The 16,300-nt window shown below is 39.3% G+C and overlaps 1 protein-coding gene across 6 annotated transcripts in view; it reads left to right on the top strand.

The window, feature by feature from the left end:
• Window positions 1-8,863, top strand: part of MCTP1 (multiple C2 and transmembrane domain containing 1) — a 1,122,980-nt gene extending 1,114,117 nt beyond the window's left edge. For all 6 annotated transcript variants that reach the window (XM_082247658.1, XM_082247657.1, XM_082247659.1 and 3 more), the window contains 3 exons: window positions 1,430-1,539; window positions 6,087-6,184; window positions 8,035-8,863. In XM_082247658.1, the coding sequence (XP_082103784.1) occupies window positions 1,430-1,539; window positions 6,087-6,184; window positions 8,035-8,106 (280 nt within the window). In that variant the 3' untranslated portion in view covers window positions 8,107-8,863. The remainder of the gene's footprint in view (window positions 1-1,429; window positions 1,540-6,086; window positions 6,185-8,034) is intronic.
• The last annotated feature ends 7,437 nt before the right edge of the window (window positions 8,864-16,300 follow it).

Raw genomic sequence — 16,300 nt, 5'->3', positions numbered from 1 at the left:
TAAGCAGGCTGAAGATAAAACAAAGTGACAAAGCTAAAATGCTTAAAGCGGAGTTCCACCCTAAAATTGAACTTACCTCCATCTTCTCGCTCCGGGTCACCTGAAAAACAAATGGATAATCGCAATTTTTTTTTTTTTTTACATACCTTGTTTAGAAGAAAATATACTTACCTTACTTCCTTCTTCCTCCCCTCGGCGGCCACGGCGATTCGTCACTTCCTGGCTTTGCAATGATTCCTGGGAGCTGAACGTCATCGCTCCCAGGAATCAATGCGCCTGCACCGGCCCCGACGTCAGTTCCGGTGCAAGCGCCGTCATACCTTGCTAAACAGCTTCTGGGCATGCCCAGAAGCTGTGCAGGGATGATGCTGCGGCACCGGAAGTGACGGTGGGGCCGGTGCAGTGCATCGTGGGACCGAAGAAGACGGAAGAGGACACAGAAGAGGATCGCGCTGGCTTCAAGCTGCCCACACCTGAGATGGCAGTGCTGGACAATACATTTTCAAGGTAAGTATTTCTTATTGCAGATAAGTGCGACCAGGAACAGATCAGAGGCTAGCCATTGTGGAATGCACTAGCCCTGACTGTCCCGGGGGTATTTTTATTAAAAAAAATGTCCCAGGGTGGAACTCCGCTTTAACTAGAAATAGCGTCTGGCTGTGCAGAATGATAGGAGTAACTAAATCACAGGACTGGCTGAACATAATTACAAGTCCTACTTTAAGCAAATAATCTTTATCTCTGGGGTCACTAGGAATCATTGTCAAGTATCTACTAAAAACTGACATGCTACTTTTAGATAGTCATACCATTTCATGTAATATTTTAGGTATCAGCAAAGTGTGTTCGCTGCAACTAACAGTTGTCTATAAGGCACATTTTTTACTTGTTGTCTGATTTGCTGCTAAACCACTTAGACATAGATAGATGCAGTGACAAAACTTGGTTTAAAAACAGATATTGCATTATCAGCCATTCCTCTGTGTGTATACATATCCAACACTGTGTGCAATCCTGCTACAGTACCCCTTTAGCTACCCTATATGAGCTGTGTCACAGTATATTATAACAGTATGTCTGATTAAATGGTTAGGTTCATTCCCCTGATGCATGAAGACATTTTACAAAGTGTTATAATTCACGATGAAGAGCTGTTGGTCAATATTCTCAGTTCTTGTATTATTTCTAGTAAGTGAGTTATTGGATATTGAAGAGTGATTAATAGGAGCCATTGTCTCTAATGTTGTTGCTGTACGATTTATTTGGCATCATTTATCTTGGCATTTCCTCTTGTGCACATCCAGCAGTAAGCAAAGAAGAGTAATACGTCTGCCTGTCTCGTTTAGCCCTGTACACTTTATTTGTTATGTCTTTCATTAGATATATGAGAGGATTAGGCCTGTGACTCATGTCATTTTTTTCCATACAGCACAGTCAACTGGACGGTCCCATTTCTAACCTGGCTGGCAATTATCGCCTTGTGCGTCGTAACGGCTGTGCTATATTTTATCCCACTCAGATACCTCGTCCTTCTGTGGGGTAGGTAACATATTAGTAGAGTCATTGATGCCCTCCACTGATAAGTGTTTTTTAAGAGGATGACTTATCCTTAGCAGTTACAGCACTTATGATCTAGAAAAGATTGTCTGATCGAAGAAGGCAAGAGAACTGAAATATCACTACGCTGTAAATGTGTAACTCAGCTGTAATTTTTCCTCAGCATTTGTTATCACACTAAAAGTGGGCACCATATGGCCTATTCCTGAGAAACCGAGTGCATTTTTTGGGGCTTTTTAAATGGATCAGTCGACCCAAATCTGATATTTTAGCTATGGTAGGACACTGGCAAGTTCAGTGTAATTGTATACCTCTCATAGAACTCCCATGTAATTTTTGGTGGAATAAAACAGATGATTAAAAGTAAACTGATCAGATAGGCTCCAATCTCTGGATATATTTAAATAAAATGGCTTCTTTGTGCAAATTTCATAAAACCAAAGTAAATGAAAAGATTCATGTACTGTTTCAATAAAGGAGACTTTTGCAGAGGTGCAGATAGAGGTGACCTTCATGGTTATCTGTGAACGTTTGCTACCTGGCCATGTATGAAAGGGGATCTGTTATCTGGTATCATGATCCAGTAAGCTCAGTTTCTTCCTAAATTTTCATATGTGCAAGGTCTATTTCAGCAAGTCAGAGTTTATCATCCATCCGCTGCCTAAAACCACATTGTTTTAAGTAAAATGTTTTAGGAGCACTGCATGCTGAGCCATGTGTCTTTGTAGGCCAACTTCCCAACACCTCCCACTTTAGGTTCCCTGCTCCATCACATTCAAACATAGATGGTATCAGCATCTTGCAATCCCTGTTACATCAGAGCTCAGACTGGGAAAGAGAGAAAAGCAATACAAGGAGCCAATCACATGTGCTGTAGTGCACATGTGCTGACAAAGAACATGCAGACAGGAGCAGAAAGCAGAGTACAAGAGAGATGAGTGCTGCTTCTCCTTCAGGTTGTGGGTAGGGACAAGTCCTGGTTGTACTACAGTAAAGTAGTAGAACAATTCTCCTGCGCTCAAGTGAAATATGACGGAGGGAAGGGAGATACTTCAGACTCGGGTGGATAAAGCCTATGGTCTTGCTGCCCCCTCAGGATCAAGGGTATCCAGAACCAACTGGGAAAAAGACAAAAAAAAAAAAGGGGGAGCACCAACCTAGTGCATTACCATTAAACCATTTATTAAAATATTAAAAAGTATGCAATATACTCACAAAGCAGGTGTGAATGTACACACATCAAGATATTGTACATAAGATCTCCAAGTTGCTGCTCTGAGGAAGGGGGCTCGCCCCTGAAACACGTCAGCCCAGCCACAGCAGCCCCATGCGGCACACTGCATGCCATTCAGCTTCGTGTGGGACCTTGGCTACTTTGGAGATTTTATGTACAATATGTTGATGTGTGTACATTCACACCTGCTTTGTGAGTATATTGCATACTTTTTAATATTTTAATAAATGGTTTTAGTGGTAATGCACTAGGTCGGTGTACTACAGTAAAGTCAGGTCTCAAGGGTGGGCTCTCCTGTCGGCCTTGTGGGGTAAATCTTGGGATTTAATAGGCATATATTTAAATCTTTTCATCGGTAAATGTTTATAGATAGATAGATAGATAGATAGATAGATAGATAGATAGATAGATAGATAGATAGATAGATAGATAGATTTATCTCTCTCTCTCTCTCTCTCTCTCTCTCTGTATATGTATATATATATATATATATATATATATATATATATATGTTTGATTTGACCAGTTAATCTGGAGTTAAGCATTAACATTTCACTGACTTCAGCTGTTGCTTGCAGTTGCTCTAGATCTTGTTCTAATGTATTTTGTAAATCTGCTGTTCTCTATTTCCCTATAATACAATCCTGTAAATTTATGTGATCTTTCAAAAAAATATAAGTAAACAATGATAAGCTTTGTCCATATCAGTGATTCACAGCACAGGGTTCAGAAACAATTTGTTAATGTTGCTAAAAACAGGCTGTTTCCCCTTGTCCCTAACGGACCTCTTAATGCTTAATGGCTTTATGCTGTAGTGACTACAACATAATGTATGACACGCCACGCCAGCACTAAAGAGATTGAAGCAAGCGTTGGCTCTTTTCATTTATTAGATACAAAGGTCTTCCCAGAGATTTCCCACATGACAGCACTTCTGCCAGCAAACAGCGAGCAAGGCCAGTTCATCCACATTCTAGCACAAGATGACTTGACAATTTTGTTTTCACTGGATGGATTCTGAACCAAAATTTAAATTACTTTAACCATTGTTTACCATGTATAGCCATTACTACAGTTTGGATAAAACATTAGGGTTGTCCACTTTTAACCCATATCCAGACCTCAAGCAATGAAAATGGTAACATTCAGCAGCTAAATAATCAATTATACTTAAGGCTGCTTATAGGCAAACATATACATACATAGCATTGTCAGATTAGATATGTAACATAGACTACAAACCCCATGCAGATAAACAGTTCAAAATAACAGAACCCTCAATGCAGCAAGTTTGGACTGCACATGTCCAATGTTACTAATACATTTCTGAAATTGCGTCACCATCCAACCTATCACCTGATTCAGATGATGCTGATCAATCATGATGGTTAACAGGATCTTCTGTAGGGAAAGTATAGTTCATATTCCTATCGCACATCTTCCTGGTTTGTAGGCTGTGTACTGGGTGCTGAAGCGATCACCAGTTGGCAACTGGATCAGTTACAAGTAGATACATATTCGCCAGCACACCAAGGATCTTGCAAAAGCAGTCCAAAAAACTTTATTCCAGATAAGATCACATCAGAAAAATATAGTGCAACGTTTCGGAGCCGCACAGGACCCCTTCGTCAGGCATGTGATGACGAAGGGGTCCTGTGCGAAGGGGTCCTGTGCACATGCCTGATGAAGGGGTCCTGTGCGGCTCTGAAACGTTGCACTATATTTTTCTGATGTGATCTTATCTGGAATAAAGTTTTTTGGACTGCTTTTGCAAGATCCTTGGTGTGCTGGCGAATATGTATCTTCTGTAGGGAAAAGGAACTTTCACTCTATGACTATAAATTTATCAGAAAGATAACAACACAGTTGACCTTGTTTCTTATTGCTTACCAGCCTGCTTCTACTGTAAGCTATAATCACAACTAGTTTCAGAATTGCACATGTATAGCATCCCAAAAAAAGAATTAGCTACGTGTGTGCTGCATACATTGTATCAATGTTTTCTGTATGATGACACTGTGTTTAATACACACAAATACAGAATACAACAATATATATATATTTTTTTTTATAGCACTGTAAATGGTTACATGTATGTGCTCATGGTGCATCAGTCAATGATCAGGGAACCTAGCTTGTCACAAAGTAATTTTATATAGTGAGTATAGAAAACCAAAACCTATAGTAGAACAGCTTACATTTTTTATCTTTACATAGAGTGGGAATAGATCGAATTTATTTCAGGTTATTTCTCTTCACTTCCTGTTCTTGTGCCACAACAGAAATTAGGAAAACATCATCCATGGGTTCATAGACCTCAGCAATAAAGCACAATAAGCCCTTTCCCACTATTCTAATTAAAGTGCTTATTTTTCTTTCTGTTTTCCTGCTGGGAAGATTTCCCTCTCTTTTTGCCAAATTGACATAATAGGAAGTGAAAACTCACTCTCCCCAAAGGGGACGTACAGCAACAAAAACCTTACAAAAGTGCTAACCATTTCCCACTGTTACACTAAACGTAATTTTTTTTGATGGAGTTAGGCTTGGTTCACACATATGCAAACTGGATGCGGGTTTCCCCGCACCCTATTCACATGACAGGCGAGTGTGACAGGCTATCAATGGAGCTGGTTCATACAGGTTCAGGGCCGATGTGGTCCTCATTTAAAAAGGGTCCGCTCCGTCTTTGAGTCTGATTCAGGTGCGAATTCAGGCAAAAATTTGGACCTGATTTGCACCTAAACTGGTGAACAGGAATACACTGGACCCCGGGCACGAACTCGCGGACGTATATATGTGCACCCAGCCTTATAGCTTATGTATTGTGTCTCATGCCTGAGCAATTCAAACGGCAGAAAATTGCCAGTCACCACACACACAGTGTAAACAAGTGAAAACTGCATGTCTAACAGTCAGCGGATCAAGAGAATTATACCATATGTAAATCTTGACTTTTCCTATAAATGTCAAGCTTGGCCCCATTTGTCTAAAGTCTCACACTTGTTTAGTGCAGGCAGCCATCACATTTGTTGTACAGAGTTGTACATAATGTCTACATATGTATGTAGCAAATAAGCTTCTGAATGTAATGATCACCTTGAAATGCTGTTTTATTGACTCCGATCTGTGCTTACGTATACTTAGCATTTGACCAATTTTACAAAAAGATTATTTTATTTAGCATTATTTAATGTAATCATTAGTGTTAAATGTGGGAGTGACTATTTGCATATATTTAAACTAAACTTAACTTTTAAAATGTCTTTCTTTCTTTTTCTTTTTTTTTTTTTTTTAGGAATTAATAAGTTTACAAAGAAAATTCGAAGCCCCTACACAATTGACAATAATGAAATTCTCGACTTCCTTTCCAGAGTTCCATCTGATGTACAGTTGGTGAGTGGTCTCTTTAATAATATTATTGTGCAAAAACCAAGAGGGTATATAATCAGAGTGTAGTGCTGGTTCTTTGGGACAGACATGTCTGGAGAATGTGTGAGTTTGGATTCTAGCCAGGACCCGCCTGAGTGGTAGCCCCAAAACAGTGGAATACTAAAAATACAAAGATAGAGAAATTCAATTATGGTTACACAATTTTCAAACACAGCCTCTTGTAGCCCAAATTATTCATTAGTCAGGTGGGCTGGTAGGCATCTTGAGTGCAAAGTAAAAGAATCACTTAACTGCCCTGCTTCCCCTAGGTATGCAAATCCAATCCACTCTTTCTCACTCCCATTCCTCTCTGTTTGGAAAAAAAGCCCTGTGAAAGTTTCAAACTAATGTACTAACATGTCTACATTCATACAGGGCTATAGATGCCTTCCCTACCTCAATGTGACAGTTCTAAAGCAATCATAAGGCACTTGGCATTGTCATATAGGAGAGGGGGAGTGAGCCACATGCTCATCCATACCCAAAAGTGCCAGATATTCTACTGCACTTCCTGCAGCTCAACAGTCACAGTAATAAATAAAGTTGATTATACGGTGCTGGAAATGGGGGGGGGGGGGGTTAAATAACAATTTGACTCTGTGCTGTAAAGGCAAAGGAAATATCTTTAAAAAGCCAACTCAAGTTAACAGGTCTTGAGGTGAGCTAAGATAAGTAGGTTAGAGAGCGATAAAGTAACAGTAGATGGTTTTAGAGTGAGGTTTAGTTGTGTTGAGGTGCTGCTCAACACAACTAAGCTGATGCTATCCATATAACCTGGGTCAATAATGTTTATACAGTATGTCAAACTCACCCCTTAACCGATGAAGTTTGGTGGTGGTAGTAGACCTAAAGGCTGCCATTAATCCCTTACCTCTGGAAAAGCTACTTAGTTGGCTGTGATACTGATCCTTTGGTTGTAATCCTTTCTAAGTTACTTGGCCTCAGAACCTCAGGAAGTTGGGCTGTAAAAGGGAGAAGTATTTAAACTAAAAGAAGAGAAACCAACAAAGGGGGCACAGCCTACCTGTAAGTTTAGTCCCATGTGCTGATTTTTCTGAATCTGAACTTTAGCTATACTTAGGCTTAAGAAATAGTTAAAACCCCTTCAGTTTTTTTCTGTTTTTGTTTTGCTGAGATTTTCCTTCACTTTTTGTCAAGGGGATACAATAGAAAATGAAAAGAAATCTCTTCAAAAGAGAAAATTCACTCTTTGACAATCAGTGAAACAGGTGTTCCAGTTGAAGATTTTAGCTCCTGTTCTGGTGACACTTGTAAAGTGTTGGATTTCCCAGCTCTTTCCTTGGTGCCATTGGATAAACAGGGTGAATCTCCCTGGCAGAACTTTTAGTACATTCTATTCAAAACAATGCGCTTTACAACTAATTTTACACAGTCCACTGCTTGCAGCTTTACTTTTCTCTGCTGGAAGTGCCCAAGAGTGCCCAGGAGCATTTAGCACTCCAGTACCCTCATTTTATATACATGAGTTTAATATCACAAAAATGGCAGAAGCCCATTAGAAGATAATAGATTATTTTAATACACTCGTTAGACTCAATTAAAAAAATGTAAATATCCTTGTGGTAGGAAAAGGCTTATGTACATCCTCGTATTTCCTGGAAAATTGTACTTTCTCTTGACACGTTTTCCTTTTTCATCATTCCATCTATTACTTCTCCATTCAAGCTGTAACTTTCACTGTACTGCGAGACCTTGATTTTGTTCTCCGGAAGAAAAAAAGGTTTTCTATATTTTTTCTATTACAAGAGTGTGTTCATTTAAGCAATTTATTTTGTACTTGTGTGTTTAAACAGGTGCAGTATCGTGAACTGAAACCAGACCCCAGCCACAGTCCAAGCAAGCGGAAGAAAAATAATCTTGGTTAGCCAACGCTACGCATTACAGACAATAGCATCTGCTCATCCCAGATAAAGGGAAGCCCTGTGGCCTCACATGCATTTCCATTGTTTAAGTTACCTTATACTGTATTTTTTTATCATGATAGAGAAAAATTGTAAATATTGTATAAAGGCAGATACCATTGTACAAAACTAATTTGATAATAATCTGGGAGTTTATCTCTTGATGTGTGAATGCTTTGCTTGGGCCAGTAGCACAATGCTCTAAATGATGTTGTTTAGCAGCATTCAGAGTAGAGTACATGCTGTCTAAACAGCAGGACATAGCAATGTCTGCTTGGATAGGGGCTGGGAGAGTTGTTTAAAGGCTGTACATGTTTGTATGCACATGCTTTTGCCAAAAATACTATATTTACTACATAGAGCAACTATTTTGGTTTTAGGAAGAGTAATATGCACTTTTAGATTCAGTGCCTCGTGGTACCCAGGTGCCAGTTTTAGAAGTACAAGAGCATTTAAAACCCTAAATTGCAGCCAAGGTTCAACCACGTTGAGTGGGGAATAGTTGGATCCTTTAGATGATTTTGCAAAACACCACTGACAATAATTATTTTACATTCTACTAAAAGGTATTTTATTGGTGTGTGCATCTGGATCAAAGACCCCCCTCCCCACATTTGGTAGTAACAAGTAGGGTGGGTACATGTGAAACCTCTAAAAAAGGAACATAGGCAGGGATAAGGTATGACAAATGTTCTAATAATTCCCTAATCTGTCGAAAATAAAAAAAACATTTTTTTTTCTTTCAGGCAAAATAGGGAATTGAAAGAATATACTATTGTATTAGTAATGCACAGTTGAGGGGTATAAACCAAAATTCTTAAAGCAGTAGTTCCAGAATTAAGAGACATGATGAGGTATTTTTGTTGATACTTGAATATTTCCTACTTGTGCACATGTATTAATGGGGGCAGATGCAAGCTTCAACGCTGAATGCCAACCCAGAAATCTTAAACACACCCATATTTCAGTAAAACCACACACAGGGGAAACTTTTTTAAAAACTAGAGGAGACAGAATCCTGGAATAGCTGTGCATGGCTAACAATCAGCTACTATCATATGCTTGTTTAGTTAAGCTTTAAAAATGAAAGATAGCAGCTGATTGGTTGGTATGAACAGCTGTTCAAGATTCTGGCTGCTGCAGTTTTAATAAATTCCCATCACAGTCTTCCAAAATAACTCACTTTCAAGAACCTGAAAGCCTTAGCTATTCTGTTTGAGTTGGAAGTTCTAGTGGTAGTAAATCAAAAACAGCTCGACTTGCTTTCTTGTTTTTACACCAGTTACCTAAGCCACTTGTTCAGCTCTGTTCATCTCATGGTATGGATTTAACCACACATAGGTAGTCCAAACAGCATAACCCAGTTACCACTAATGTCAAGTCAAGCTAATAATGATATAACAAATTAGAATATGATCAAAAAGTTAATTTATTTCAGTAATTCAATTCAAAAAGTGAAACTCAAATATTATATAGATTCATTACACACAGAGTGATATATTTGAAGGGTAACTCCACTTTCGTGGGGAAGAAAAATAGCAAATAAAGAAAAAATAACATAGCGACACGAATCATATTGTGGTTGAATGTTATTAAAATCACTTTTCCTTTTCAGTCTGTAGCTGTTGTAGTTTTCTGAATTTGCAATGCAATATGGCTACCTGGAGGTGTTCTATATACAGAATGTGTACTGACCACACCCCAGAAACATAATTTCCTTCTTGTGTGTATGGCTCACCAATTTTCACAGAAGTCTATTTAAGATACAAGTCAGATTTCTGGCATCCTCTGCAATAAAAATGTCATTTTTGGTGAGATACTCACAATAGGAGCACATCTTAAGGGATGCAGGCCCAGCAGCTTTCCTCAATGTCCTGACGCTGCAACAGCTGATTGATAATTATGAAACTACTCCCATTTGACCCACTCAGCACAGAGGCACAGAGAAACAAACAATGATTTCTTCACAATAACAGAATCTGCAACAATGTTAAATTTGTTAAAATCCTTGTAATGTACAGAGATTACCCAGAGGGGAATGTTTTTTTCTCAACAAAAGTGGAGTTACACTTTAAAGCATTTCTTTCTTTTAATTTTGATGAATATGGCTTATAGCTAGTGAAAACCCAATATTCAGTATCTCAAAAAATCAGAATATTATATAAGACCAATTAAAAAAAAGGATTTTTAATACAGAAATGTTGGCTTAATGAAAAGTATGTCCACGTACAGTATAGTATGCACTGGTCAGGAGTACTTTTGCATGAATTGCTGCATCAATGCAGCATGGCATCGAGGCAATGAATCTGTGGAACTGCTGAGGTGTTATGAAAGCCCAGGTTGCTTTGATATAGGCCTTCAGCTCGTCTGCATTGTTGGGTCTGATGTCTCTCTTCTTCCTCTGGACAATATCCCACAGATTTTCTATGGAGTTTAGGTCAGGTGAGCTTGCTGGTCAATCAAGCACAGTGATACCATGATCATTAAACCAGGTATTGGTACTTTTGGCAGTGTGGGCGGATGCCAAGTCCTGCTGGAAAATGAAATCAGCATCTCCATAAAGCTGGTCAGCAGAGGGAAGCAGTAAGCATTCTAGAATTTTCTGGTAGAGGGCTGCGCTGACTTTGGACTTGATAAAACACAATGGACCGACACCAGCAGATGACATGGCTCCCCAAATCATCACTGACAAATAATGCAACTTGGATTCTGTGCCTCTCCACTCTTCCTCCTCCAAGCTATGTGACCTTGATTTCCCAATGAAATGCAAAATTTACTTTCATATGAAAAGAGGACTTTGGCCCACTGAGCAACAGTCCAGTCCTTTTTGTCCTTAGCCCAGATTAGACACTTCTGCCATTGTCTCTGGTTCAGGAGAGGCTTGACACAAGGAATGCGACAGTTATAGCCCATGTCCTTGATACGTCTGTGTGTGGTAGCTCTTGAAGCACTGACACCAGCTGTAGTCCTCTCCTTGTAAATCTCCCCCAAATTCTTAAATAGCCTTTGCTTCACAATCCTCTCAAGGCTGTGGTTATCCCGGTTGCTTGTACACCTTTTATACCACACTTTTTCCTTCCACTCAACTTTCCATTAATATGCCTTGATACAGCACTCTGTGAACAGCCAGCTTTAGCTATGACCTTTTGTGACTTACCCTCCTAGTGGAGGGTGTCAATAACTGTCTTCTGGACAACTGTCAAGTCAACAGTCTTCCCCATGATTGTGTAACCTACTGAACCAGACTGAGAGACCATTTAAAGGCTCAGGAAACCATTACAGGTATTTAGCTGATTAGAGTGTGACACCAGGAGTCTACAATATACTGAACTTTTTCACAATATCCTACTTTTCTGAGATACTGAATTTTGGGTTTCACCTAGCTGTAAGCCATTATCATCAAAATTAAAAGAAAAAAAAAACGCTTGATATATATCACTGTGTGTAATGAATCTATATAATATTCTTTCTTTCTTTCTATACAATAAAAAGGATCGAAATGTGTATACTGAAGGGTACAGTAAATCCACTCACACTGACCAGCATCTACTGTTTAATCACTTACCGACTGCCCATTTGGCACAAGAGAAGCCAATCAGCGGGTCCGGCGGCCATGATTGCCCGCCGGGCACCAGTGATCACTCCCCATGGAGATAGAACGGCAGTCTGCCTTTGTAAACACGGCAGGCCGCTGTTCTGTCAGTGATGGACACAGGGATCCTGTGTTCCTCTTATTTAGGAACACAGGTCTCTGTGCTCATGCAGAAAGCCAATCCCCCCTCCACAGTTAGAAAGCACCCCCTAGGGACACATTTAACCCTTTGATTGCCCATGTTGCTAACCCCTTCCCTGCCAGTGTTATTAGTATAGTAACAGTTCATATTTTTAGCACTGATTACTGTAGTAATGTCACTGGTCCCTCCCAAAAGTGTCAAAAATGTCAGTTAGGTGTCTGCCGCAATGTCACAGTCCCGCAAAAAATCCCTGATCGCCGCCATTACTAGTAAAAAAAAATTACATACATTTCCCTTAGTTTGTAGACAACCAAACCAATCAATATACACTTATTAGGGTTTGTTTTTTTTTACCAAAAATATGTGGCTGAATACAAATTAGCCTAAAATTATGAAAAAGTTGATTTTTTTTTTTATTGGGAATGTCATATATTTTTATTGGGAATGTCATATAGCAGAAAGTAAAAAATATTGTTTTTTTTTTTTTTCAGAATTGTCACTCTTTTTTTGTTTATAGCGCAAAAAATAAAAATCGCAGAGGTGATCAAAGCTCTATTTGTAGGGGAAAAAAGAACATCAATTTTATTTGGGTACAGCGTCACACAATTGCGCACTTATCAGTTAAAGTAACGCAGTGCCACATCACAAAATATGGCCTGGTCATTAAAGGGGTAAAACCGTCCAGAAGTGGTTAAAATATTACCACCCACTGGAACACACAATGAGCCTTAGAACGAGAAAAACAAACACCTTTAAAGATCATTAAAAGCATGCAGATTTTTGTTAAAACATCAACAAGATTCTCCAGCAGGAACACCACACCAACAACCCTTTACCATCCCCTAATCACCTCATATGTGGTTAGGGTGTCAGAAAGACATAGGAGAGTTTCCAACAAAAATCCTAGCCATGTTTTTATAGAAACACACTTAGTAGCTTGTACACCTGACACCTGAGTCACCATTCCGAGGGCGATTCAACAACCAAGTGTAGGGAAAACAATATGGTATATGCAGCACTGAAAAGTTTCCATATCTATATTTTGGGAAAACAAAACAACTGATGAAACGTTGCTTTTAACCACTTCAGCTCCAGAAGATTTATCCTTCTTCCTGACCAGGCCATTTATTGCGATACGGCACTGCAATATTTTAACTGACAATGGCACAGTTGTACGACACTGTACCCAAATACAATTTTTCCCACAAATATAGCTTTCTTTTGATGTTATTTGATTACCTCTGCGTTTTTTGTTTTTTTGCGCTATAAACAAGAAACAACCAACAATTTAAAAAAAAAAAATATATATATTTCTTACTTTCTAAACTTACTTATTAAAACATATCCAATAAAAAAAATGTAAAAACATCAAATTTCTTCATCAGTTTGGGCCAATATGTATTCTGCTACATATATTTGGGAAAACGAATCCCAATAAGTGTATATTGATTGGTTTGCGCAAAAGTTATTGCTTCTACAAACAATGTGATATATTTATTGAAGTTTTATTTATTTATTTTTACTAGTAATGGCAGCATTCAGCGACTTATAGTGGGACTGCAATATTGCGGCAAATAAACTGGACACTGACACTTTTTGGGGACCAGAGACACTAATACAGTGAGCGGTGCTAAAAATATGCACTGTCACTGTACTAATAACATTGGCTGGAAAAGGGTTAACATTAGGGGTGATCAAAGGGTTAACTGTGTGCCTAGTTAGTGTTTTAGTGTAGTGTGGGAGGTGCTTTTACTAGGGGAAGGCATGGCTCCATATCCCTTGCTTTGCAGAAACAGAGGATCCATGCCTTCCTTACTGAAAGAACGGCGATCTTCCTTGTTTACATAGGCAGACTGCCATTCTGCCTGTGTACTGAACCGCGGGACCTGCTGATCAGCCCCCTGCGTGTAGGATCACCACAGGAGTGCCCACTACTTGGAAGTGCAGGGGCACAAATATATACGTGATCCTGCGCAGCATGGCCACCCTGTAGCATTAAAATTGCTAAAGGATGGTCTGCAACTGGTTAAAATACAGTAGGAGGTTTAAAATATAGTAGGAGGGCTAATTCCTCAGGTCATGAATCAGCTGTCTACCTACCTAAGAGATGATGTTTGGGAGAGTAAGATGAATGGATAAGACATATGGTTTGAAAGAGTCATGAAGTATGACATCTACATCACATTAAACAAAAATGGCAACCGCCCCAATTTATACCTAGCTTTAAGGTGCACATGGAAGCACTTTGCACAGAACAAACAAAACAAAAGCTCTCCAAGTACACTTAGCCATTTTAGCAAAACTAAAAGTTCTACCAATTTGTGTTAAAAACATGGGTTTTATTTGTACAATATTTGCAAAGATTTGTGGAAGCTACTCAATTTTAATGCAAATTTTTAACACAATTTGTTAGTGGAATAAGTTTTTTTTTTTTCTTTTTTGCTGACCAGCCTCTAAGTGTGCTGGGAGAAATTTAGTTTTTTTGATTTTCATCAAAATGAAACATCCTTCCCTTTATTAATAGGAGGTGGCCATCAATGATAGCTATCAGCAACTTAGAACAATGATTTTTTTTCTCCTGGCAATTCTGTACATTGTTTACACCAATCTCAGTAAGGTGCTTGTTTAAAGTAACATTAAGGCCCCTTTCACACTTATGCGACCTAAAAGTCGCATGATTTTACCGTGATTTTGACTGGACTTGAAACAATGTCAATGTCAATGGACCTCAAATGCATTAAAATTGGCCCAAAGTAGTGCAGGGACTACTTTGAGGTTGTTGCGACTAGAAGTCACACCGATATGAACGGTACTCATTGGACATCATGGAGTACGACTTGTCATGCGACTTTGCAGTCCCAAGTCGCAGGATAAGTCACACAAGCTTCTGCAATTTATGTTTTTCATCCTCTGTTTTCAGACTCCACCAACTGCTCATATGTTCTGGTTTATCTGTGGCTCCTTGACTCAAGGAGTCCCATCAAAGCCACCCTTACATGTGCCCTCACAACATACATGCACACGCTGCCTGCACTGGACACGCACAGGCAGCTCAAATTATTAGCATAAATGAAATCACGCTGGGTGTGTATGTGCAACAGCTCTATGAATGATGAGATTTGTAGTCCAGAGAAGGTCAATCAGCAGGCCCATTTGTACATTAAGACTGCGCACCGCTGTTTGGAAGGTTGGGTAAACCGCACAGAAGTAGCTGGATGCTGCACAAGGAATAAGGAAGGAAATGTGATTGCTGCTATTGTTTAAGAAATTAGTACTTGTCTAGTAGATCGATTGCCAATAGTTTGCATTGATATCTAAAATGTGGAGGCTTCAGCACTACTGTAACAATTCACATTTTAAAGCAGTATTCAACCAAAAAACAAACTGTTATATATTGCAGCCTACCAATCTTTAAATGTTATGACCGCATTACTTATCTGCTTTCAGTATTTTTCTCTCCTTTGTTTTCACCTTTGTTTTCACCTGGTAATCAAGCTAGTGACACGCTTCCTGTCTCAGGGTGTCTCCACTCCACTGGAGGAGCAATTGAGTCACCTTTGGACACCAGCATTGTCAATCTGGGGAAAGGATAGATGCATAAATAAATGCATAATATTTTGATGGATTGGACCAACAAATTAAAGCAAATTCCAGCTAACTTTTTTTAAACAGTTACATCAACAGGTTTATTTCCTAGTGGGATAAAGGTTTCACATAAATGAATAAAAGCTGACCATTGAAAGCACCCCTGTCAATGTCAAATTGCTTTTCTCAACCCACAAACTGCCACTTTTACTGGACAGCTTGGTCTGTTAACCACTCTCTGCCCGCTCACAGTAGTGCAGCCAGGCACTGTATGTCGTCCTGCACATGACCATTGGCGCGCCCCTTTGGATGCTCAGGACATCACTTCCAGGACCTCTATGTCTACCGGACACAGCGGATTGCGGATCACGGTAATCAGCCACTTTGAGTGCCAGGATGTCACATGATCACTATGCATTCACATAACCTCAGTGTCAACACAACTGTTATTATAAAGAGATTTGTAAAGGGCATTCACATCCTAAACGTACCCAAAAAAGAGGGGCACTGGTGCAACTGACAAAAAATAAAGGGCAAGGAATGATAAACGAATGAAGGGAGTCTTTTTAGTCCTTGAGAAAAGCCCGAAAAAGTCACTGTGGCATGAAGTTTACATTATGACAGCGTCAGCAATCTCTCTTCCAAGCAGGATCTGGGGAGGCTCTCACCAGTAAACCATGTATAAACAGAAGAAAGAGGGAGAGAAAAGTGCCACTACCAAAGTGTAGCATTTATTAAAACTTATTGGTGAAATGAAAAACAATAAATAGGCACTCATGTTTAAAAGACATTAAAAAATGTATCAATAAATCTCAAGCAGGTGGCAACCTTCCAGGGGG

Source organism: Pelophylax lessonae, assembly GCF_965119305.1.
Source record: "Pelophylax lessonae genome assembly, chromosome: 1".
NCBI lineage: Eukaryota > Metazoa > Chordata > Amphibia > Anura > Ranidae > Pelophylax > Pelophylax lessonae.
Note: the sequence above shows the minus strand (reverse complement) of the source record. Positions and strands in the feature narration are given on the sequence as shown.